The sequence below is a fragment of the Gadus macrocephalus genome, chromosome 10 (genome assembly GCF_031168955.1).
Source record: "Gadus macrocephalus chromosome 10, ASM3116895v1".
In the NCBI taxonomy this organism is placed as follows: Eukaryota; Metazoa; Chordata; class Actinopteri; order Gadiformes; family Gadidae; genus Gadus; species Gadus macrocephalus.
In genome coordinates this window covers 8,243,330-8,268,331 of record NC_082391.1, presented here as the reverse complement: position 1 = coordinate 8,268,331, position 25,002 = coordinate 8,243,330, and the positions used below count along the sequence as shown (strand labels likewise).

At 47.8% G+C, this 25,002-nt stretch overlaps 1 protein-coding gene across 20 annotated transcripts in view; it reads left to right on the top strand.

The window, feature by feature from the left end:
* Positions 1-25,002, top strand: part of LOC132466261 (sorbin and SH3 domain-containing protein 2-like) — an 85,326-nt gene that overhangs the window by 22,634 nt on the left and 37,690 nt on the right. For 19 of the 20 annotated variants that reach the window (XR_009527816.1, XR_009527815.1, XR_009527814.1 and 16 more), the window contains 12 exons: positions 4,170-4,206; positions 4,563-4,672; positions 5,290-5,479; positions 12,339-12,397; positions 12,591-12,648; positions 20,653-20,688; positions 20,993-21,092; positions 21,244-21,334; positions 21,938-22,015; positions 22,747-22,803; positions 23,064-23,113; positions 23,238-23,404. Coding sequence is in view for 16 of the 20 variants with exons in the window: in XM_060063375.1 (XP_059919358.1) it covers positions 4,170-4,206; positions 4,563-4,672; positions 5,290-5,479; positions 12,339-12,397; positions 12,591-12,648; positions 20,653-20,688; positions 20,993-21,092; positions 21,244-21,334; positions 21,938-22,015; positions 22,747-22,803; positions 23,064-23,113; positions 23,238-23,404 (1,033 nt within the window). In the remaining 4 variants the exon portion in view is untranslated. The remainder of the gene's footprint in view (positions 1-4,169; positions 4,207-4,562; positions 4,673-5,289; positions 5,480-12,338; positions 12,398-12,590; positions 12,649-20,652; positions 20,689-20,992; positions 21,093-21,243; positions 21,335-21,937; positions 22,016-22,746; positions 22,804-23,063; positions 23,114-23,237; positions 23,405-25,002) is intronic. The other variant, XM_060063362.1, reaches the window with a different exon arrangement.

Genomic DNA, 25,002 nt, shown 5'->3' with positions numbered 1-25,002 from the left:
TGGCACTGCTCTAATAGGTCTGTAGCGTCAGTGGGTCCCACCCCCTAGAGGGGGGTGGGACTAGTGGTTGTAGTCTTACGAGAATCATCCCCTCTTAAGGCGGCTGCATGCTTCAGCGTTGGTGTTACGTTGTTGCGCAAAATTTACTCAAAGCAATTCATGCTCCCTTTTAGGTTGCGCGTGTTGCGCGTGTTGCCAAGCAATTCACCGCCAGAACAGTAGGTGGAGTAATATGTGGAGTAAAGTTTTTCGTTGAAGACGACCTCGAGAATGACGTCTTTGTCTGTGGGAGTCGTTGGTTTGTTTATGTGCCAGATCGTGTTCTCCCCATACACAGTGAATGATGGCAACAGACAGGAACAGGGGTGATGAAGTTGTTGATCATTGGGGTTGTATAAATGTGCATATCTCTCTACATTTTAAAACGACATAATGTGTTGTTAAAACAACATCATGTCCAGACAGGAAGTAGTAACCAGACCAGCAGACCAATCACAGCCTTGCAGGCTGCGCGGCTCGCGTAAAAGCTTACGTAAAAAATGACGCAAGTCTAGAAAAATCGCCCGACGCACGCAAGACGTGAGAAGTCGCGCAAGGGGTGCGCAAGGGCGCGCAAGGGCCTCTTGCGCTTGCGCTTACGTAACTGATCATAAATCGGCCTTTAAGGTGCGGACACACCAAAAGCGTATCCCGCGTACCATGTACGCGCGTAACGCAGCTAAAATGTTGCTTGACCATTTTGTGTCAAAAATGGTCCTACATACGCAGCTACGCGCCTGTGGCTGCGCTGGATTTAGGAGTCCGAGGAAGGAAACCCAAACGCCGCCGTGTCTGGGTGCATGATAGAGCTTGAATCGGGTTAGATTAAATAATCTCGGATATAAATAACAATAATCGGGTTAAATAACTTCACATGGTGTGTCTGGTGTGTTTCCAGCATTCGTAGTGTTGATCGGCAGCGAAATAGTCCGCCAAGACGTTGAGGTTGCTTAGCAACCAGAGACTCTGTCCATGCAAGTGAACGGAGCGTTCACTCTTCGTCATAACTATCAAACCAAACATCCTTCACATTCACCGAGTGAACATTATGAAAGTAAAATGCACATTTCTCGCTAAAAATGTTTCCATAAACGCATTTAATGGCGTAACTATGTTACTATTTCCACCCAGAATAAAGAAAGATGTCGGCCGTATGCTTCTGTGCAAGGGTCACTACTCTCTGCCAGTGACGTCGGGTCAAGCTCTACGCTGATTGGCTATTGCGGCTAAGTATCACGCGTATGAGCGTAAAAAGTTCACTTTTTTGAACTCCTCGCGTACGCGCGTATATACGCGCGTATATATACGCGCCTCATACGCCCCTAACGCGAGTAAAATGTTGCTTCGTACGCATGATACGCGTGTACGCACCTCATACGCGCGTAAACCAATGCTTCCCTATGGAAAAATTGCCGATTTTATACGCGTGGTACGCGGGTAACGCGTTTGGTGTGGCCGTACCTTTACACTTCCTATTTTCTTGTACGCAAAAATAGTCATATTGCGTCATTGAAAACAGGAAGTGTTGGAGATCGATACGGATCTCTCCAGTCTCTCCAGAAAATAAGGGAATGATGCCAGACCATTCAAAAATATGCGGGGGGTTCTAAAAATACAAAGCTTATGTGAAATGGGTGAAGTTGCCCTTTAAGGTAAATTAAGTGCTTGAGTCTCGACACTCGACACTCGCGATTTTACCCGGGCTCCAGCGCAACTTTCCCTACCAGGTGCAGCCTCAGGTACTTTCAATTTCAAAAGCAACACGGCCAAGTCGGCGTCTTCTTTTTCTTTCAGTTCACGCTATTCCTGAAAAGCTTGCCCAACGTTTACTCGTGTCTGGCCTCTCTGTCGGTCAGTCTCCCTTTTCTCTTCTTCTGTTCCTCCGACATTGGGTTTCTCTGTCTCTTTTTAGTCGGCTGATCTATGATGAATGTAACAATCCCTTAGTTACTTGTGTTTATATCGAGCCGGTTCCGTGTTTGGGGGTCTGTGCCGTAAAGCAATTCGTTACTTCGCGAGACCCGAGACTCCCGCGAGAGTGGGCGGCGGGTCGCCGGCAGAAACATATTCCTTTTCTCCGCCAAGATGCGCAAGGGGGAGTCGAAACAACGAACAATCGAACAAAAATGTATCATAGAACCATCGCAATGACTCTTAGCCTGTTATATTAAGGTAAATCAAGCCAAAAAAGTTGCATAGTTCACCTTTCATTCGTGTCTGATCTCTTTTCTGATACATTCTTCTTTTGTTCCACCGACAGTCGCCTCTTGGGTCCCTTAACAGTCGATTGATCCATGATGAATGCAACAATTGCCTCGCAACTGGCTGTTAATATCTAGCCGGTGCCATGTTTGGGTGTCTGTGCCGTAAAGCATTTTCGAAAATACAATCTGACTACATTTTCGAGGCGCGATTGGATACTTCCGCTGTGTCACATCCGGATTGTGTCGGTCCGAACAGAGCAAGTTGCATATGCGCTTTTTCCTTGGAGAGGTGACATGGGGCAATGACACACCCACCAAACGACCCAGAAATGGTTGCAGAACCATCAGAATAACTCTCAACCAGCATAATTAATGTAATTTTGGCTAAAAAAGTTGCATAGTGGGCCTTTAAGGTGGTCATACCGTACATACCATGTATATAACACATTGAACACAAGAAATGGAAGAAATTCCATTATGCCCATGTACTTTCACCATACATAACTTATATAAAAAATAAAAGGGCCTGCAGGAAAATATAAATACAGTACGCAAAAAATTAACTTCGACAGAATGTTTCTGATCGTGCTTCAGCTTCAGATGCCTTCAAGAGGGGTCTCTGGTCGTAATCAGTCGCAAGTCCGTCCCTGACCAATCAGCATTCATTAGCAGAATGCTAGCGTGTATGGCCAACAACGGCCCAAACTGTAAGAAATCGAAAGGACATAAGTACTCATTCATTTGACTTTTGAGCTATAATCTATATTGAACTAGCGGAATCTACAATAAAATGTGCGATATTTCAACGACAAGCAGGTGTAAGAGGCATAATTAGCCGTCTAGCCCCATAGACTCCCATTCAATCTGGACTCGCCCGCGATCACCCCCAGTGGATGTCTGATGGAACAGCAACCAAGATCGGTACAATGGGGCGTATAGGGAGTGCCCAGGCTCTTCGTAGACGGGCTCTGGTACAGTACAGACCATAGATATATATATTAACTAGATGCCATACGGTGGCGTCTAGAACGTCACCATAGGAGGCCATCTTACCACAGTAAGCTGCTCACCAATAACATTGTGTTGGTAGTGGTACATGTACTTTTTAAATAACCATAACTTGCTCAATTTTCCACCGATTTACAAACGGTTTGGTTTATTACAAACGTTATTAACGTGGTTATGATATTGTACCTATTTTAGAACATTATTCTATTTTTCATTATTCTATCAAAAGTATGCAGTGTCATAACTACATCTCTGACTCTTACAGTGGTGACGTTCGACTCCATTGGCCAGCAGCGCGTACGAGGCATCTAGTTAATATATATATCTATGGTACAGACACCCCCCTCCTCATCGCCCTCAGAGGGGGGGGGTTTGGGAGAAGGAGATCAGGCCAGGAGGTGAACACAGCTATTTCATTGCCCCCTGACTGCTCAGACAGGAGGCAATGAAATATTTGGTTCACATTATTTCATTAATTACCATCAAAACGGAACAATGGATGGTTGGTTTAGTGTCACCATCTGCCCTCTGAACCAAGTGTCTAGTGTCACTATCTGCCCTCTGAACCAAGTGTCTAGAGTCACCATCTGCCCTCTGAACCAAGTGTCTAGTGTGACCATCTGCCCTCTGAACCAAGTGTCTAGTGTCACCATCAGCCCTCTGAACCAAGTATCTAGTGTCAACATCTGCCCTCTGAACCAAGTGCCTAGTGTCACCATCTGCGCTCTGAACCAAGTGTCTAGTGTCACTATCTGCCCTCTGAACCGGTTAGGGTAAGGTTTAGGGTAAGGGTTAGGGTTAGCGTTGGCCCTCTGAAACGGTTAGGGTTAGGGTCTGTGTGTCGCCTCACAGTCGAACCCAGAGGAGACCTGTTAACTGTTTGTTTTTATTTTCATTAGTATTTTTTTTTTTTCACAGGATCATCTAAGGAGCAACAAGAGCATCATGGACCCAGGTATTTAGATATTTAGCTCATTGTACTTTTGTGTCCCAGTTTAAGAGCCAATGTCGGTTAATGCCTCCTAAAATGATTGAATAATTGTAGCGGCTTTGTCCATGTGAATGTATTTGTCCAGTATTCATCTAATGAACGCCTTCTAATATAATGCTTAAAATTAAATGTAAGAAAATTGGAAAATAAAAACTAGATAACAATTAACTAGATAACAAAACATCTAGTACATGCAGTCTGTAAGCATGTGACCTCTCTGTTTACGGGTGGTGTAAGCATGTGAGCTCTTTGTTTACGGCAGTGTAAGCATGTTAGCTCTTTGTTTACGGCAGTGTAAGCATGTGAGCTCTTTGTTTCAGGTGTCTGGTGTCCGGAATCCCTGTGGGCCCCAGGCCCCGCCCCCTCCTCGCTGGCGGCCAAAGGGTTCCGTAAAGTTCAGCCTAACTTGAGCAGGAGGCCGGCCGCACAGGTGAGCAAACACGGCCCCTCATCTGGAGAACACAAGTATATCTCAGAGACAGGGCAACGGCTAGATAGAACATTATTATCAATGCTTTAATTAGGATATCCATTGTTGGACTGGCGGTATAAAGGTACTGTGTTTGAAGAGCCGACCTGTAAGCCTTCTTGAAGATTCTTGGTCCATATCCCCACACTAATGGCCTGTATCTGAATTCACTGTAGCTTGCTTTAGCATAAAGGATCTGCAAAGGACTCACGTACAACACAAGAACACACACACTTATTGTATTCAGTTTTATATCAAAGCCTATTGTTTGATTGATTTGTATAAGGGACATTTAATATATTTGGTTTGCAAAGGACAGAGGGAAACCACATACAGTTGTTATTTGTACTTTCAGTGTAACAGGTTATGTCCAAATCAATATTATCACAAAACAAAATATATATATCTCATATATTTACTAATTCGCACAATCCTCTCTTTGTCTCTGTCTCTCTCTGTCTGTCACTCTCTCTCTCTCTCTCTCTCCCTGTCTGTCTCTCTCTGTCTGTCTCTCTGTCTCTCGCTCTCCCTCTGTCTATCTCTGTCCCGCTCTCTCCACTTACGCTTCCTCTTTAAAGGGGAATGCCAGCCAGTCCTCTCTCCCTCCGTTGTCCCCCCCTGCTCCTCTCCGACCCTTCACCTCTTCTCCTGGAGGTCGACATCGAGGTCTCCCCCTCTCCCCCTCCTTCCCTCCTCCCACTACTCCCTCCAGCCCTCCCTCCTCCACCTCGGCATTTGGCTTGGAGCTCAGGCACAGTCGGAGTGCAGGTGGGTTGCTCACTGCACACACACACACACACACACACACACACACACACACACACACACACACACACACACACACACACACACACACACACACACACACACTCACACACACACACACACACACACACACACACACACACACACACACACACACACACACACACACACACACACACACACGCAAATGAAGCCTTGACTGTGGTAGGCCCACAGCGTCATAACTCGCCTCATTGGACCGACTGCAAAATGCTGGATTCATGTGGACGGGAATCAATCCACGACTACAAGGACGCCCAGTGGGAGGAAAACGGAGGAACACGGGCCAGAGTGACATCTGTCTGTTAGAAGTCCATAGGCTCTGACTCCCCACTGGGCCCAGGACTAGGTCCAGTCCTGGGCTCAGCAATGCTGTCAAAACGCTTCAGTGTGCCCACCCAGCGTGTTCAGCAAATCCTTTCCAACATCACTTCACTGAAACACGCTAAGCACACGGCCTGCCAGTAGGTCATATATACATAGATATACACATATATATATATATATATACATAGATATACACATATATATATATATATATATATATATATATATATATATATGCCCCATATATATATAAACTTAACACAAAAAGTAAGAACATTTGTGTTTGGTTTGGTATTTCTCTGTGGTAACAATGCTTTATGGCAATAAATCTTATACTGTTGGAAAGCCTCTATAGTTCCCTTTGAAATGGTGCCCCATTTGTAAGGAACATGCACTTGTGGGATGAGCAGCAGAGTTGAGTATGTGGGTTGCACCCATGAAAACTTTGCCAAATCTTCTCTGCTAATGCCAAACTGCGAAACAAGACATATTGGCAATTTAACAAATTATTCATTTAAAAAACAGGAGCCTCAGTAGCGTGTAGAAGAACCATACACAGCCACAACAGCCTGGCACCTCCTCCTTATGCTGGTCTGGACTCATCACTGAACATAACGTTCCTCCACATATTCAGGTTCCAGTGCACATGTTGCCGACACCAGCGCAAACGAGCCTGACGGTGAAGGGCAGTCATGGCAGGACTCCTGGCAGCCCTATGAGAGTGGAGATTGGCTGCGTGTAGTCTGTTCCGGATGGTCTGGGCAGAGAGCCGTCAGCCATATCGTCCTACAAACCTTGACTGCAAATCTGTAGAAGACAGCCTACGGCACCTAAGTGCTGACAGGGTGATGAAATGGTCCTCTTTGAGTGTCGTCTTCTTGGGACACCTACTTCGCGGCCTGTGTTTGACATCCCCCGTTATATGGAACTTGGCCTTCAGTTTGGAGAGGGTACTAGGGCTCACTCCAAATAGTGCCGTAACTTGGTTTTGCGGAACACCAGCTTGAAGTTGCCCTATCGCAAAGGGCCCTATCCAGATCAGTCAAACGCGGGATTCCGATTCTTTGACCAGACACTTACTGACTGTAGCTGTACTTACAGTAATAATAGATTCAATTTATATAGCGCTTTTCACGTACTCAAAGCGCTTTACATAGGGGCACAAAAATAGATAAACAAGAAAAAAAAAAAGTTGATGGGGCTAGAGATAGTGAGTGATCTAGGGGTAGGCAGAGGAGAAGAGATGAGTCTTGAGGCGGGACTGGAAGATGGTGAGGGACTCAGAGTCACGAATATGTTGGGGGAGGGAGTTCCAGAGCCTGGGAGATGTCCTGGAGAAGGCTCTGTCACCTAGGCTGTGGAGTTTTGATGTGTGGGTGGAGAGGAGACCAGCTGAGGAGGATCTCAGGGCCCGGGGGGGTTGGTAGAGGGAGAGAAGATCAGAGAGATATGGGGGGGCCATATGGTGGAGAGCTTTGTAGGTGAGGACCAGGAGTTTGTAGTGGATCCGATGTGAGATGGGGAGCCAGTGGAGATTCTTGAGGACTGGGGTGATGTGGTGCCACGCTTTAGTATGAGTGAGGAGACGGGCTGCTGCATTCTGGACCAGTTGGAGTCTGTTGATGGAGGTGGTGGAGATGCCGGCGAGGAGTGAATTGCAATAATCAAGGCGGGAGGAGATGAAGGCATGGATGAGTCTTTCTGCAGCGTGAGGTGTGAGGGAGGATCTGATCTTTGCAATATTACGGAGGTGATAGAAGGAGGTTTTGACAGTGTGGCGGATGTGGGGTTCAAGGGAGAGGGTGGAATCAAAGATTACGCCAAGGTTGCAGGCCTGGGGGGAGGGGGAGACCGTGGTGCCTTCGATAGTGAGTGTGGGGGGGTTTGCGAGTTTACTGAGGGTGGATTTGGAGCCAATGAGGAGGAGTTCAGTTTTGTTGCTGTTAAGTTTCAGGAAGTTATTTTGCATCCAGAGAGTGAGTGAAGACAGGCAGGATTCAATGTGGGAGAGGGGGGGGTTGTGGGGGGATTTAGTGCTGAGGTAAATCTGGGTGTCGTCGGCGTAGCAGTGGAAGTCCATGGAGAAATGGCGGAGTAATTGACCACAACACACACGCACCAACATAGACGGCAGCTCTCCAGACCAGTTTACTTTCATTTAATCCTGCTGTCTGCTTTAGTGACACACCATTCTGACAGATTAAAAGGCTTGAAAAGCAGCGCCTCAAACTGGGGGTTTATATTATCCTCCCCATCGAAATGCAGACCAGGTACAGACGTCAGGTATATGCAGACATGGGGACCCGAGTCACATGACTTGACTCGAGTCAGACTCGAGTCGCAAATTTGAGGACTTGAGACTTGCTTGACTAAGTTAAAAGACTCGACTTGACTTTGACTTGGTCTTCATGACTTGAGACTTGACTTAGACTTGAGACGGATGACTCGAAATGACTTTGTTAAAGTTAGATTAAAGGTTGGATAATGTGATTTGCGATACGCCAGCAGATTTTGAAAATACACAACTCAAATGGACCTACCCCCTCTCCTTCAACGCTGACTCTGACTCCACCCATTCCAAGTACATGGACGCGCAATCACACACGAGCGCAAACACAGATGCGCGAGAGTGAGCCAGGCAGGCTAGCTAGGTTGGAGTTTAAAGGCACCCAGTGCAACTTTCGAGGCTTAAAAATAAACATTCAATTTCTAGTCTTTTTTACACGTAGTAAGTTTCAATAACTCCATACCATTACATAACGACATTTAAGCAGCAAAGATGAGACGTCGTTGTGTGGTGAGAACTGATACAAAATCGATAACAACAACAATGCCGCCATTTTCTTTATTTTTTGTAACCTACAATAAATAAAGCAGGCTTCCAGTCAATGGAAAAATGGCTTCTCCCCACCGGCGATTGTTGTTGTTTACGATTTTCTATCAGTTCTCACCACACAACGACGTCTCATCTTTGCTCCTTGAATGTCGATATGTAATGGTATGGAGTTATTGAAACTTACTACGTGTAAAAAAGACTAGAAATTGAATGTTTATTTTTCATTGAATGTTTACATAAAGTTGCACTGGGTGCCTTTAAGGTTGTATTCTAGTGCTAGGTCAAAATGTGGATTAGCTAGCTCCAGTAGCTACCGCAGGATAACAACAAACAGAAGCTTGTTCTGGGTCACAAGCTTTGAGTACATGCACGCGCACGAAGGGGACACTCGCGGGGAGCGGGGGAGGGGGAGTGCAGTACGACCGTTTGATTGACGTAACTGTCCAATGCCACTCGGTGGTTCTGAAAATCATTGGCTGGAGTTTTTCGAGCCCTGCCCGTTCCACAGATGATTAACTTGTTTAATTTTCATGTCAGTAGGCTACTTCTAACTCATTGGCTGTAAGTGGGTTATGATAAGGATTTCAAGTAATTTTCAAGAAAAATTACACCGTCAGAGCCAGAGCGTCAGACTGGGCTGTTCTCAGCATACCGCTAAAAAATGAAGAGGGTTCAAGTTCCAGTCCCCAAATTCAGTTGAACCACTACCTGGACATTTGTGATGGACAGAGCTGCCTTCAGTTTTGGGCCATGAACAGGCGCACCCTCCCCTCTTTGTTCAAGGTGGAGGTAAGAGTTATGGCAGTCCCTGCATCAAGTGCACCTGTTGAACATGTGTTCAGCCATGGTGGGTTGATAATGTGACACCATCATTCAGAACTCAGTGACAAAGTACTGTCAAATTATTTTTTTTGCAAATGCAATGCATGTAAGTCGATGTACGTTGCGAGGAGGCAGCAAGATTGCTACCAGCTTTCAGGCTTGTGTATTACTATTTCCCATTCCTACAGTCTGAGTATGTGATATTACTTTTGAAATATTCTTTTTTTTCATGTCTGATGCCATGTGTTGCAAATAATATTCTACAACATGTAGGGAGATTGAGTGATTGACTTGAACTGTTCTCGTATACAGCCACCTAGAGGTTCTATTTGATTCTGTTCATAGGTTGGAGGATCATAAAAACATTTTCAAACTATTAACATAATGGTTTTGGAATGTTTTGAATAGTTCAGTGTTGTGCCTGAACGCGTTCATTGAACGATAGTTCATGAACTCGTTCATATTTTCGGCGAACGTGAACTGAACGTACTGTATTACTGCCTGATGAACGTTACTGTGAACTCGTTCATTCTGGTGTCTGTGAACGGCATGCGCACTCGGTTTAACTCGGCTGGGACGAATTAAAAAATATAAATACACTTTATGTTGAAAGTATAGACCGTCCCGATTCCCATTGAAACGAATGGTGCGGTGATTATTCTTCAAAACGAGATCTGTTAAATTGTGAAAAATGAATCAAACTGTAATCAGACAACACGGTTATATGCTATTGACCCTAGAGTGTCTGTGGTTTAAAGGCTGAGACGAATTTCGAATAATATGTACAATCCATAACGTTAGCTCTCTGGCTCATAGCTCAGCAGACTAGAATACCTCCTAGAATCATTGCTTGTTGGCCGGAAACGGAAATGGGGGCTGTTTACGTTTGGTTGTAGTCTTTTCGCTCGGTTCTCCGACTCAACAGTAGGGCTAGAACCGAGCGAAAAGACTACAACCAAATTTGAACTACAACCAAACTAGTTCCCTTTCCGCTTCCGGCCAACGAGCAATGAGTCTTCCAACAGAAATCAATGGGATTTACAAAATGCGCTAAATGTACAATAAAACACGATAGAAACTATTTCGCTACGATGCTTGATTCAACCACTCTATTTCATCCTAGACAAATCACGAAGTGGGCTCGATGTTCAAAATACCGGAAAAAAATAATAGCTCACACAGCAACATATTTAAAAAAAGAACTATGAACTAGTTCAATTTTTGGAACTGTGAACTTAGTTCAAATCTTTGAATTATGAACGTTGAACTGAACTAGTTCATTTAAAAATTTGTGAACTGAACTTTGAATTAGTTCACGTAGAAAGTGAACTATCCCAACACTGGAATAGTTTGAGTTATTGTTATTGTTAAGACATTGTCATTGTTAATGTTGAAATAAAACTGAACTTATGAACCACTCTCTTTACCGATTTTTAAATGTGGAAACTGGGTTAGATCATCAGATTTTTGTATGACTTGACTTGTGACTTGCTTGATTCTCACCACAGTGACTTGGGACTTGCTTGAGACTTGCACATGAGTGACTTACCCCCACCTCTGGGTATATGTGGCCATATATATATGGGCCATTTATATATATATATATATATATATATATATATATATATAAACTTAGCACAAAAAGTAAGGAAATTTGTGCTTGGTAGATTATTTCTCTGTGGTAACAATGCCTTTTGCAATAAATCTTATACCGTTGGAAAGCCTGTTTAGTTCCCTTACAGATGGTGCCCCATTTGTAAGAAACATGCATTTGTGGAATGAGCAGCAGCGCTGAGTATATGGGTTGCGTCCATGAAAAATTTGCCAAATCTTTTCTGCCATTGCCAAACTGGTTAGTTTGCTGTTGCTATTGACACTTGTTTTGAGCTTCTGGTACCCCCAGATGCTGCCAATCAGGTTTCTGATTGGCACCTGATTGGCAGCACCTGTGAGCATGGGCCCTACTACTGTAAAAAAAAAAAAAAAAAAACTCACTCACAGTCCACCACCAAGCCTACAAACTCCACCTCACTGCCTACAAAGACGCCCTCACCGCCGCCAAGTCTTCATACCTCTCCGCCATCTTTTCTGACCCCTGTCAAAACCCCAGAACCCTCTTCTCCACAGTGAGCAACCTCCTCAAACCGTGGACCAGCACCCTCTCCACCTCCACCCCAGATCTCTGCAACTCATTCCTCCAGTTCTTCGCCGACAAAATCACTGCAATCAACCATTCACTATTCCCTGTACATAACCCCCCTGCACACTCAATGGCCTCTCCCCTACCCATCTCTCTGGACCTCCCAACACCTCCTCCCCATTGCCGTCTCACCCACTTTGACCTGATTACCCCTCCTGCACTCTCCAAATTTATAGGCTCCTCCAAACCTACTACCTGCTCCCTCGATCCCCTCCCCACTCCCCTGCTCAAGTCCTGCCTCCCCGTTCTCTGCCCTTACCTCACTAAGCTCTTCAACTCCTCACTGTCCCATGGAACTGTCCCCTCTGCCTTCAAATCTGCTGCTGTCACCCCCACCCTCAAGAAACCTGGTCTCGACCCCTCCTCCCTCAGTAACTACCGCCCAATCTCCAACCTCTCCTTCCTCTCCAAAACCCTTGAACGCATCGTCACCACACAACTCCAATCCCATCTCCACGCCAATAACCTTTTTGAATCCCTCCAATCTGGCTTGAATAGGACTCTTTTATTCAATAAAGACTTTTGTGTTAATCAATTTAATTATTTAATTTATTAAGTATATATATAGTAGGAATTTCAATGCTTATTGTACAAAAAAATCTTACCGGTCAATTAACGTCAACCGTCTGTTCCACTAGATCACATCAGCAGCGACCAGAGAAGCTGCAGCCCCTTGGATCATACCTCCACCAGAACGGTGAGTACTAGATGAACTGGATGGAGCTACTCAATGCATTGCAAACGTGATCTACAAAAGGTCCTCAGTATTGTTGACTTGTGGCTGTTTGAGCCACACAGATAACTGTGGGCCCCCAGGGGCCAGGCTGCATCTTCCTCCAAGTGATTCCCTTGTCCCTCTCATCAGTTTTGTGTTGTCTTGTGTTTTTCAGAGAGGAAGGGACTGGTATCGTAACATGTACAACAAGATTCATGTGGTCCAAAAAGCAGGTGAGTGAGTCACGTGGGCCTCCTGTAGAGACTCCTCAGGGAGATGGTCACAACACTCTGGCTGCTTGCCCTTTGTGTCTCTGAGGGCCCTACACTGAATCTGGTCATCATATGAATCAGAGGCACCATACGGTTTACATCTGGCAGTCTGGCATCTCTGGCATCTCCACCTCTGATGTAATAAAAATACATGTGTATTTTTATATTCTATCCATTCAGGAATTAGGCTCATTTTGTGGCAGGTTCACCATTCACACATGCAGTCTTTCCCTGAAATGTCCCAGAAGAGTTATTTTTCCGTCTTTTTCCATAAGAAGCTGTCACGTAGAACAATCGGACCAATCTCAAGACGACGCTGAGGGCTTATATTGAATCGGTGAATTAACGAGCAAATGTTTTTCTGGTGAACCGACACTTTATAGAGCTTCTTTTTTGCAAACGAGGTCCTTTCTTTCTGGACAGATTCGGAAATACAGGCGCTCCTCTTAGCCCCGTTTACACGAAGGGAAAACGCAGATATTTCCACGCGGTTTGGCCTCTCATCTACACGAAAACGCAGTTTTTTGTCACAGAAAACGATAATTTCTAAAAACTCCGGCCAAAGTGGAGATTTCTGAAAACGCCGGTTATGTGTTGTGTCAACGGGGAGAAACAGGGTTTTAGGTTCTGAAGCGTCACATTATGCGCCAGGAAATGCTTAACGTCATATGAGCGCTCTATGTTTACAGTTTGTTTGTTACAGGAAGACGCTCGTGTTATTCGTTGTTGTTGATTCGGAGGATTCTGATTGGCTTGCATGGCTTTATCCTTCTCCCTACTAGAGTTTCGATTCTCTGCCCGAGCCCGAGCCAATATTTCCCACCACTATCCTCGGGCCGGGCCTTTGATCGACGATTTATTTATTTATTTTTATCATTGGTTTATTGGCCTAATCTGAGGAGAAATCTATGCCATAAACAGAAATATTATAGGCCCTTATTACACGGTTATTCTCAATGCCGTGGAACGCTCCGTTCACTTGCATGGGTAGTCGTCCGGTGACTTGTCAAGCCCAGTGTCTTCCGTTGCTAAGCGACGTCACTGTCTTTGCGGACAAATTATTTCTCTGCTGAACACTAAGAATGCTGGTAACGAATAAATTGTAAAAAGACGCACCATGTGAAGTTATTTTTTCGTTTTGGCAAGTAGCCGTGTAATACGCCGGATAATGTATAGAACGATAGTTATGTTATTATAACTCTAGTTCTATGATTGTAGGCGTAGCCGTCTAGGCTTCGCCTTATGGGCTTGTCCCGTAGGCGCGCCTGCGCGCGCTGAAAATTCAAACTATGCACCTATCAGCGTGGGCACCGCCCACATTTCCCACGGTATCGTGTCTATATAACGCGGTGTATACCGTCGCTCATCCTCCAAGCTTTTCTTTCAGCAATTGGAGGGTACAGCAGGTGGGAAACTAGACGGCTACGCCTACAATCATAGAACTAGAGTTATAATAACATAACTATCGTTCTATTTCATGTAGGCTACGCCGTCTAGGCTTCGCCTTATGGGCTAAGGTGAAGCTGCGAGCGGAGCCCGATCAATGTACTCCTGCTGGACCCCAGTCAAAAAGACCTAAGTCACCAGAACACATTAAGACTCCAAAAGCCAAGGAAGTGTAAAACACAACAGCTTTATAAAAAACTAATTCCTCCTAGATCAAGCAAGGCAATGATCAAGGGAGAAAAAAGTGAGTCTGTAAAGACTCCGGCTCTATTCCGTGCTTCATGGAACCCATGAAAGGAAAAGAAAAACCAGAGCAACTAGGTTTCCATTAGGTCCGCTACCACCGGGGCGGAGCTACGGAATTCTGCTCTCCAATAATGGGACTCTCTCGGCCGTTTCTTATTTGAAGAAAACGGCGGGAGTGCCACACTGGTAAACAAAACCACCAGACAATTGGCGAGCCAATAGAAAAAAAACCCTAGCCTGTTTTTCATTTGAAAAAAGGTGGGGGAGTAAGACTGGTAATCAAGTCCAACTCGCCAGCCGGCGAGAGGAAATCCAACCACGACGCTTTAAAGAACATGTCTATATTCTTAAGCCGTAAAAGGGGTCCCGGACTCTAGCACAGAGTTGCCGAGTGAGCCCCTGGACATGTCTAACATGTAAAAACGGACAAAGGGGCCGGGGGAAGACCAAGACGCAGCCGCGCAGATGTCTTCCACTGAAACGCCCTTGAGTAGAGCCGTTGAAGCGGCCACGCTCCGTGTGGAGTGAGCTTTAACGCCCAACGGTGGCGCCAATCCCTGCCGAGAGTAGGCTAGGCAAACACCCTCACATACCCAGCGAGAAAACCGCTGCTTAGAGAGAGCGCGGCCCCTGCTAGCGTCGCTATAACACACAAACAACTGTTGTGTGGAGCGGAACGCTGCCGAGCGATTCACGTACATAGCCAACGCCCGAACCGGGCACAGGAGATGCAACTCTGCCTCCGCCTCACTAGAATGAGGCGGGGGGTGAAAAGCCTTAAGCACAATATCCCTCGACCGAAAAGAACTATTAATGTTCTTCGGGAGGAACGCAGGATTAGGTCTGAGCAACGCGAAGGAGCTGTCCTCGTTTAGCAACAAGCAACTCGGGCTGACAGACAGAGCGGTTAGCTCACCGGCCCGCTTGGCAGAAACCAAGGCCAACAAGAGCGCCGTCTTAAATGACAGGGCATCCAAAGGGGCCTGAGAGAGAGGCTCGAAAGGATCCCTGGACAATCCGCGCAACACGGTGGGGAGATCCCAGCGTGGTGTAAGCACGCGTGAAACAGGCCTAACCCGTCTAGCCCCACGCAAGAATCTCTTGACCAGTGGATGGCTGAAGATCGGTCCACCATCACAGCCTGCATGGCCAGCCGAAACGGCTGCCGCATAGACCTTGATAGTGGAGAAGGCCAAACCTTTTTCCAATAAGTTTTGCAGAAACGAAAGCACGCTTCCCACCTCGCATTGAGATGGGACAGCGTGGTTCGTCTCACACCAATTAGAGAAGGCGCACCACTTCGCCGCATAGAGGGAAGAAGTAGATGGCGCACGAGCACTCTGATTAGTGTTGATAACCGTCTCAGGCAAACCTTTGCCCTGCAGGATCAACCTCTCAGGAGCCAAACCAACAGCCGTCCCGAGACATCGGGCGGGTGGTGCACCGTCCCGTGGGCCTGTGAAAGCGCATCCGGCCTGAATGGTACTGGCCAAGGCGCCGACCGCGAGAGCGCGGCCAGCTCTGGAAACCACAGAGCTGAACGGTCCTCCGGGGCCACTAATATCAGTCTCTCCTGTCTGACCCGTTCCAGAAGAGGAAGGATCAGCTGGAGCGGGGGAAACGCATACAAGAGAGCCCGCGGCCAAGGTGTGTGTGCCAACGCATCTACCCCCAACGGGGGAAGATCCCGAGGGCTGAGGGAGAACCACCACCTGCAGTGCGTGTTCTCCCGGGACGCGAAGAGGTCCACCTGCGCTGTCCCGAACCTCTGCCAGATCAGTCTGACAATGTCGGGATGTAACCGCCACTCGTCTCGGCGGGGACCGCCTCGAGACATGAGGTCCGCCCCAAAGTTCTGGGCGCCCGCGATATGCAGGGCTCTCAGACTGCGGAGATACTGATGAGCCCAAAGCCAGAGCTCGACCGCCTTTCGGTGGAGAGCAGGGGAGCGGACTCCCCCCTGTCTGTTGATGTACGCCGCCGCCGACACGCTGTCTGTCCTGATCAGAACGTGGCGGCCGTGCACCAGGTGAAAGAAATGCAACAGCACTTTCCTCACAGCGTCGAGCTCCAACACATTTATGTGTGCTGTAGGGGGCGTGCGCCACTCGTCTCCGACCGAGTGAGAGAGGCACGTTCCTCCCCAACCCGTCAACGAGGCGTCCGTGAAGACCACTACGTAGGACGCCACCCTGCCCAGGGGAACACCCTTGAGAAGGGCGGAGGGTCCTTTCCAATATTCCAGGTCTGGCGACACCGAACGGGGGACGAGGAGCACCCTGAGCTTGTGTCGCCTGGGGTCCAACCGTTGGCGAGCAAACCACCGCTGGAGTCTGCGCATAAAAAGCAGACCCAGGGGGACCACGGGGTGGGCAGCTGCCATCAGCCCCAACAGGCGCATGGTGGACAGTGCGGTCACGTTTCTGCGAACGTGAAAACGGGAGAGCGCCGACAGGATGGCGTCTCGCCGAGGAGGCGAAAGCATCGCAGTCATGGTGGCTGAGTCTAGGCAAAGCCCCAAGTAGACTGTCTGCCGGCTGGGGAGCGGGGAGCTCTTCTCCCAGTTGATGGCAAAACCCAGGAAGGAGAGATGGTTTATCACCAACATGGTGTCCCCTCTCGCGGTCTCTTCTGAGTTGCTCAGAATAAGCAGATCGTCTAGGTAGAAGAGAATCCTCTTTCCCTGACGTCTGAGCGGTTCCAACGCCGTCTCCACACACTTCGAGAAGGTGCGCGGAGCCAGGGAATAGCCGAACGGCAGACACTGGTACTCGTACGCCATCCCCATAAAGGCAAAGCGGAGAAACTTCCTGTGCGCCTGCCGAACAGGGACGTGGAAGTAAGCATCCTTGAGATCCAGGGATGTGAACCAATCGCCCTCTCTCACACACCGGAACAATGCTCCGACCGTGAGCATTCTGAACTTCCTCGTGGCAACGAATCTGTTGAACACGCGAAGATCCAGAATAGGTCTCATTTCCCCTGACTTCTTGGAAACCAGGAAGTAGCGGGAATAAAAACCTAGGTGAGACTCGTGGGGGGGAACGACAGTGATGGCCCCCTTTACCAAGAGACGTGCCACCTCTGCTGCCAGAGCCGTTCTCGCAGCCGGGTCCCGTAGCGTGGTCTCCACCAACCCCATAAAGGGTGGGGGACGACGCTTGAACTGTATGGGATGGCCCCATCTCAACGTGGTGTCCAACCACGATGGCAGAACGCACCGCTCTTGCCAACACGCATAGCGGTTGGAGAGAGGGCGAGCCGACAGCTGAGGAAGACCGTCCAGGAATAACCCGTATTCCTCTGCCCCTACCGCCTCCACACTGCGTGTGAACCAAGGGGGGCTTCCCACGAAAGGGAGGAGGCTCAGCGAGCGTAGGAGACGTACCAGAACTAGCAGCTGTAAAAACAACAAGCTGTCTAGACGTCGCGCTCGTGCCCGCTGAACAGGGAGCGAGCCGTCCGGCCGCAGCACCTGTGCGCATGCGCTGTCCGCAGGCTGTAGCCACAGCGCGCGGACCCATCTCCTCACCTATAATGTGGGGAACCAGGTGACGAGTCTCTGATCCGTCCATGAGGCTCCAAGGGACGCCGCTTCTTAGAAGCAGGTGAACCAGAGGCCATGTGAACACGCCGTCCGACCGTCACCCTACAGCCACCGGGCTGAGAGGGGGAAATAGGCAACATGGAGGAGCGCACCACAAGCGTAGGACGCAGGTGGCCTGGGAAATATCGCTCTTTAGGTACCATGTACTGCCGTTCGGCCGAACGGTCTTTACTCTTTTCTTGAATAGGGAAAGAAAAAGTAGGAGCAAGCGTCCGGAACTTCCCGGTCCGTGGCGCTGCTGCTCTCCCCGTGCGCGGCGGCTGCGGCTGCTGCACCGGGGCTGGAGTCGGAGGCGGTCCCATGGAACGCTGGGACCGGCTGGGACCGGCCTAGACCGCGCTTCCTCTCAGCCTGCTGGCAGGAGGAGCCCGTGAGAATCGTCCCGAACCGGGAACGATTCTCACGGACTGACTGCTGGTGCGCGAGCACCTCGGAGAACCTGGGACCAAATAGGCCATCCGGCGCTAGTGGACCCTGGACGAGGCTGGCCCGCTCTCGTTCCGGCACCGCAGTGTGGGAGAGCCATATGACCCTTTGAATCATGGTAGCCCACGCCATATGCTGGCCGGCCGAAACGGCTATCGGCTGGCATAGCTGGAGGATGGCGCTGGAAAAGCGGGAAACCGCCAGCCATCTCGCGGCTTCCTCCGGGCCGTAGGCCTCCCTGTCAGCCGACAAGGAGACCATGGCAGAGGAGAGCAGGGCGATGTTGTTGACCGCCGCCGCGGATTGAGAGGCACAAACGAACACCCTGTCCGTTAGGCCGACAATCTGCTTCTGGAGGCGGTCGGGGGGCAGCGGCTTTTCGTTAAGGAGCCCGGCGCCCGGACAGAGAAGCGCTGCCAGGGGAGGCTCCAGGCGAGGGATCCCCCTCGCCTGAGTATCGGCCCACCCCTCCACGTTGGTGAAATCCGTGTAGGATCTTACCGGAGCCTTCATCGTCGAAGGGTCCTCACCGGCAGCAATAAACAAGTGCTGCAAAGGCGGGAACAAGGGGCACTGGGTAACCCGCCGGGAAAAAGATGGGGTACGAAAGCACTCGCCCTGCATATTGTCAGATACGGGGGCGAGAGGCGGGACCGGCATGGGAATCCCTTTGATGGCCGCCGCCTCACCCATGATCTCCCGGAAGAGATCGGTCATCCGGCGCGGACCCTCGTGTTGTATGACGTGGCGGTTGTAACCCGAGAGCGGGAAAAACCGGACGCCGAGTCGCCGAAGACATCGTCCAGGGAGGCGTCGATGATGCCATCGTCGACGTCAGGTCCGAACAGGTCGATGGCGTCAGCCATTTCCACCGCAGGGGAAAAGAAGAGATGCCTGGAGAGGATCCCCTCTTCAGGCAGCTCCCGGCAGGCGACACAGGAGACGGGGGCCGCCATAGCAGCCGCGGCGTGGTTGGCGCCGAGGCACCAAAAGCACGCCAAGTGCCCGTCACCCGGTGCCAGGGAGGCGGAACAGGAGGCGCATAGGAGTCCTGAAAAGGACCTAGCTCTAGGAGCGCTCTCAGGTGGCCCTGAAAAGGGCCGTTTGTCCGCGGCCTCGCCCGAGCCGCTGCCACCGGCTTGGGAGATCCGTGTTGAAGTTCTCATCTTCTTAATTGTAGTTCTCAATTTCTCGCTGATAAGCACAAGTGCTGAAAGAAAAGGGAGGATGAGCGACGGTATACACCGCGTTATATAGACACGATACCGTGGGAAATGTGGGCGGTGCCCACGCTGATAGGTGCATAGTTTGAATTTTCAGCGCGCGCAGGCGCGCACGGGACAAGCCCATAAGGCGAAGCCTAGACGGCGTAGCCTACATGAAATAGAACGTCGCCGGTCATTGTCGAAAATAAGCCACTTCAGGGCGAAGCAAGACACCTTCGCTGCTCGTCGGTCGGTGTACTGTTCGCCCTGTCGGGGCTTATTTTCCCGATAATGACTGGCGTTCTATACATTATCCCTTACATATATATTTAGCAGAGTAGGCCTGGTAACAAATGTGTACAAAGTTACATATGTATTAAAAAAAAAGTCGGGTTGAAATCGGGCTCGGGCTCATAATTACGGTTAATGTGTCGGGCCGGGCTCGGACAGAACGTGCACGGGTTCGGGCCGGCTCGGGCTTGATTTTCTGGGCCCGATCTAAGCTCTACTAAACTGCCGCCCATACGTTTGGCATAGTTTTAATGGCGCTCGACGGCATATTTATGCGTTTTGATGTAAACGACAACTTTTTTGAAAACGATGTGCACAATGTTATTTTTTAAAACGGAGGGGGGGAAATATTCGTTTATATAAATACCCTGCTACGTATAAACGTGGCCTAAAGTCTGGAAATTTTATGGTAGCTGGCTTCCACAAGTGTTGCATTAGCGCCCTCTGCTGGACGCCTCCTGCTCCGTCTATTGCGGCCTCGCTGTGTGAACGGACGGAGTTGTTGCTGAACAGAGCTGCATGTGTGAATGTAGGAAAATCACGAGCGCTGCCTGCAGGTTTATCCTGTTCAACGATACATGTATATGTGCCCCAATCAATATACATGTAGTGTATAGCACTGTCCAGTGGTTTTCATATGTCATTTCATAATTCAACCCTTTATCTACAGGTGCAATGCATTTGACCCGGAATGGAGATGATTTAACCTCTAACTGAAGTTGAAACGGTTTGTTTTATGTTTAGATCCGGATTCGGCAGAAGCCTACAGCAGCACTAAGGGTGAGCCTTTGTGTTTTTGTTATTTTTAGATTTAGATGGTTTTAGATTATTATTTTCCGACTGGTACATCATGCAACTATTCCTGGTTTGTAATGCGTACTATAACATGGACTACAGGGATCTCAGTTTATTGCTGTGAATGCAGCGTTGACCAATCAAAACGTTTCTTTATCATGTCTGTATTATCAGAGTCCAACACCCTTGTAGTTACAGTTCGTAAATGTGGTTCATTAAGTTAATTTCTCATTGTTGACTAAGCTGGGGTAAATTACGGCTATGGCTGCAATGTTTGCCTTTGTTCCAGGTATCGCAAACAAAGCGTTGTCTAGCAACAGCCCTGACCCCGGCCACCTCCCCCCAAGCCCGGGCAGCGGCCGGTCGTCTCCCGCCGCTCACAGAGACAGGTCAGAGACACACCCACTACTGTGCACACAGAGTCACAAACAGACGGTTAACAGAGAGTGTGTGTGTGTGTGTGTGTGTGTGTGTGTGTGTGTGTGTGTGTGTGTGTGTGTGTGTGTGTGTGTGTGTGTGTGTGTGTGTGTGTTTGTACAGGAGGGAGGACTGTGGGCGGTACCGAGCGCAGCCCCGCAGCATCTTCGACTATGAGCCGGGGGCCTCGTCTGTCCTGGAGCGAGAGCAGCCGGTCAGTACACACACACACACACGTCCTGTCTTATCTGGAGTGATTGTTTTCCTCGTTTAATATCCCCTCATAAAGCCACCTGCAGGTTGGCAGCGACAGTGAATGTACTCACAGCCAGCCTAGAGCCGGTATGCTGAACAATCTGGAGTTAAAGCCATCCAGCACTGATGGGCCGAGCCTTATATCTTATTATAATATAAACATACAGGCTGAACTAAAGAGGACCACTGTTCCTGGAACAAATCATGTTTCAGTCAGGCTCTCTTTTGCCCTTCACCATAGCACTGCTTACCAAAGCCAGACCACCAGTTATTATCGGAGTTAGGGTTTCAGGGAGTTATTTCGAAGTCAAAGAAAAGTAAAATAATTAGAAAATTGTTTTCCACAAACTTCACCTACATGCCTGAACTGAGAATTCCAATCTGCCTGCTCTTTAAAGCTTCCTAAAATCCCACATGATGATCCAAGCAGCCATGCTTTTATCCACGCCAACAAACCCATCTCTACCCCTATCTTTTACTTTATCACATTCCTATTATACGTTCCTCCTTAACCTCTCCTTCCTTCCCATCCTTCCTCTGTGACCTCCTGCTTCCTCCCTAGTCCCTCCATCCCTCTGATCTGTCTGTTGAGGATGAGCCATGGTTCAGGTTTTTTGCCGAGTTAGAGTTTGGCCGCCCGGTAAGTTCTGGTCTCTCTGGGAGGGAGAACGTGTCAACATGATATTGATTGGGGCATATATTACATTTAATCAAAACATTTTTGAATTGATACGGTATGTTTGATAAACCTGAATGAATAGATGCCAGATTATTATACATATTTATTAAGAATCTTAAAAGATTGGCATAGCCCTGTCACTGTGTCTGTTTGGTTGGGGTTTGGATTGTTGTAAGCTGGCTACTCATTCTACTGAATAACTACGAAACAAGCCAAAGGACACCCCAGGGATCTATACACTATAGAGATAGAGCGTTATGTTTTCTCCTGGGGGCTGGGTTGGCTAGTGTCTCCCTCAGCTGAAGCTAACACACCGATGTTACTTTCTCTAAGCCTGTGAGCCTGCACGGTCCCACTGCTCGAACACACGACAGCGTCAGGGAATGGAAAGACACGACCAGGTTCTAGAAGAAATATGTAGAGCAAAATATGGGCAGAAAATATGTGAAGTATGTGAAGGAGCCATACCATGGTACGATATATACAGAGTACCATAATGATTCAAACCTATAAACCAAGAATTATCTCCTGAGGAAAATATGAGATTTCCCTGTTTCTTAATCTCTCCTGTTTCCTTCTCTCATTTGTTTAGCTGATAATGTTGGTTGTCCCGTAGTATGGACCATGATGTCTACTGCTACTCTCCTTTGAGACCTCACTAGATGAGTCCTCTCCTCTCCTTTCTTCGCCAGCCTCCCAAGAAAACTCTTGACGAGATGCTGAACGAAGATTCTCCTGTTCCTGACACGGTAACGTCCACTCAAAGCTCTTCCAGATTATTGATCAGTTCAATAAATCTTGGAGGTGGATATGTTTATGGTGGTGACACCGTGGTGTATTCAAAGCTCTTTGGGTGCCTAACATGTAGCATTAACATCTGAATCTAGGTGTGTGTGTGTGTGTGTGTGTGTGTGTGTGTGTGTGTGTGTGTGTGTGTGTGTGTGTGTGTGTGTGTGTGTGTGTGTGTGTGTGTGTGTGTGTGTGTGTGTGTGTGTGTGTGTGTGTACAGTTATCCAGCCGTTTGAGTGGGGAAGACAGATTCATACAAAGTCCTGCAAGGTGAGTGTGAGCATACAGATGTGTGTGAGGACCTTTTGCTTACCCGATAATCAGGTGAGCTACATGTCAGCATACTTACTTCTAAAATCGTATTCCTTTAATATGACCTTGTCATCCCCCACAGTTCGTCTGATGACTATATCGACTGGGGGAAATCTCAATCATCAATATCCCACTCCTCCAGCTGCCATACAGCCAATCACAGCCCAGTCAGAAGTAACCCGACCAATCAGGGTCAGATGTGGCCTTCAGCGCCCGCCAACAGCTGTGCTTCACCTATCAAAAGCAGAGGTTAGTTAAAGGTTACCAACAGGGTAACTTCCAACTCAATGTGTGGGTACAATGTGTATGCTTTAGCGACAGCTAGTGGAACAGACTTGACAGAAACAGAATATAATAAGAATGAATGTTAAAAGGAGCAATGTTTTGGATGATATTCGCTACTTTAACCGTCCCAGAGACCCTCTCTCGGAACCCAACATCCTGATCCACCACTAGCCTGACCAAGCGATAGACTTCCCCACACACCGTGGCATTATATATTTTATATATATATATTATATATACTAGAGTTTTGGCGCACGTGTTGCGCTCGCTCAACCTCTAGTTGTAATTAAATCCATAGCAATAATGTGGAAACCCCAGTCAATATTGTAACAAATTTCTGAGCGCATAAGATAATAACATTTGGACTATAATTTCACAACGTATAACATTTGTTCACCACAAATGACCCTTAAAAGCAGTGCCAACATTTAAATATTTTTTAACCATTCAGCGAACAAAATGCATCAGGCTGATTATCATTTAGGGGGCCACTCAATGACATGCAGAAGCGTCATCAACACGCCCACTGAAGTGTCATGGTGGAGTACAAAGTGGTGACTTTGTACTCCTCATTCAAATATAAGGTAATTTACATTTCCTACGGAGAAAATACTACCTCAGGGGTAGTATTATTCAGGAGATTTTCAGGGTAAAAATGTCAGGATATGTTGTTCACACATACGGCCCATCAGGAGAATATCAGGACTGAAAGCAGCTAGCTGTGAGAGCATTTGATTACATTATAAAATTAGTCAATTTATGGTAACAGGGGTAATTGTTCTATGCATGCAAATCATTTATTAAAAAGCTTTAACTGTTGTTCAGGGCTGATAAGGGCATTGACATTTTAAAATGCAAGGCAACTACTATTGGTTAGTTGAAAATAATAATCATCATTGAAATTAAACATCTCTTCCAGTGTCCTGGCCAAGACAGGCAGCAGTAGCCTACAGTCACACATAGCATACTCACAAAACGTAAGAAAAATAAAACAACTAAAACAGTCCGCAGGGGGGGAGGGGGGGATATCAATATCGCAAGACATTTGGGGAGGCTCAAGGAGGAGAGTAATATTACATTTGGGCAAACAACATTTGTGCAAACAAAGTGTAGTGGACTCTATAGACATAATTCACCATGCTGGGTTATTGACATGTTTTCGTTCTGTGTTATAGGGACACTGTCTCTTTAAGATCACGTGAGTTATGTGTCGGTGCGATGTTTGAATTTAACGTTTTTTATATGAAAAATGAACAACCGCTATTGCTTGTCGAGGTGAGAAATTGTCTCTTCCCTTCTTTTATCGCAATTTCTACAGTCTATAGACAGAACATGTTATCTGGGCGAGTGTGTCGCTGCGGTGTGTGCGTGTGTGTTCGTTCCTGGGCGTATGTGTTGCTGGTGGAATAGTTCTGTTTAAAAACATAACGTCTTACCTGGGCGAGTGTCGCTGCGGTGTGTGCACGTGCGTGTTTGTTCTTACCTGCGTGTCTGTCAATGGCGGAGCCGTTTTGTTCAAAGGTCCCATGGCAAGCTACTTTATGGATGCTTTAATATAGATA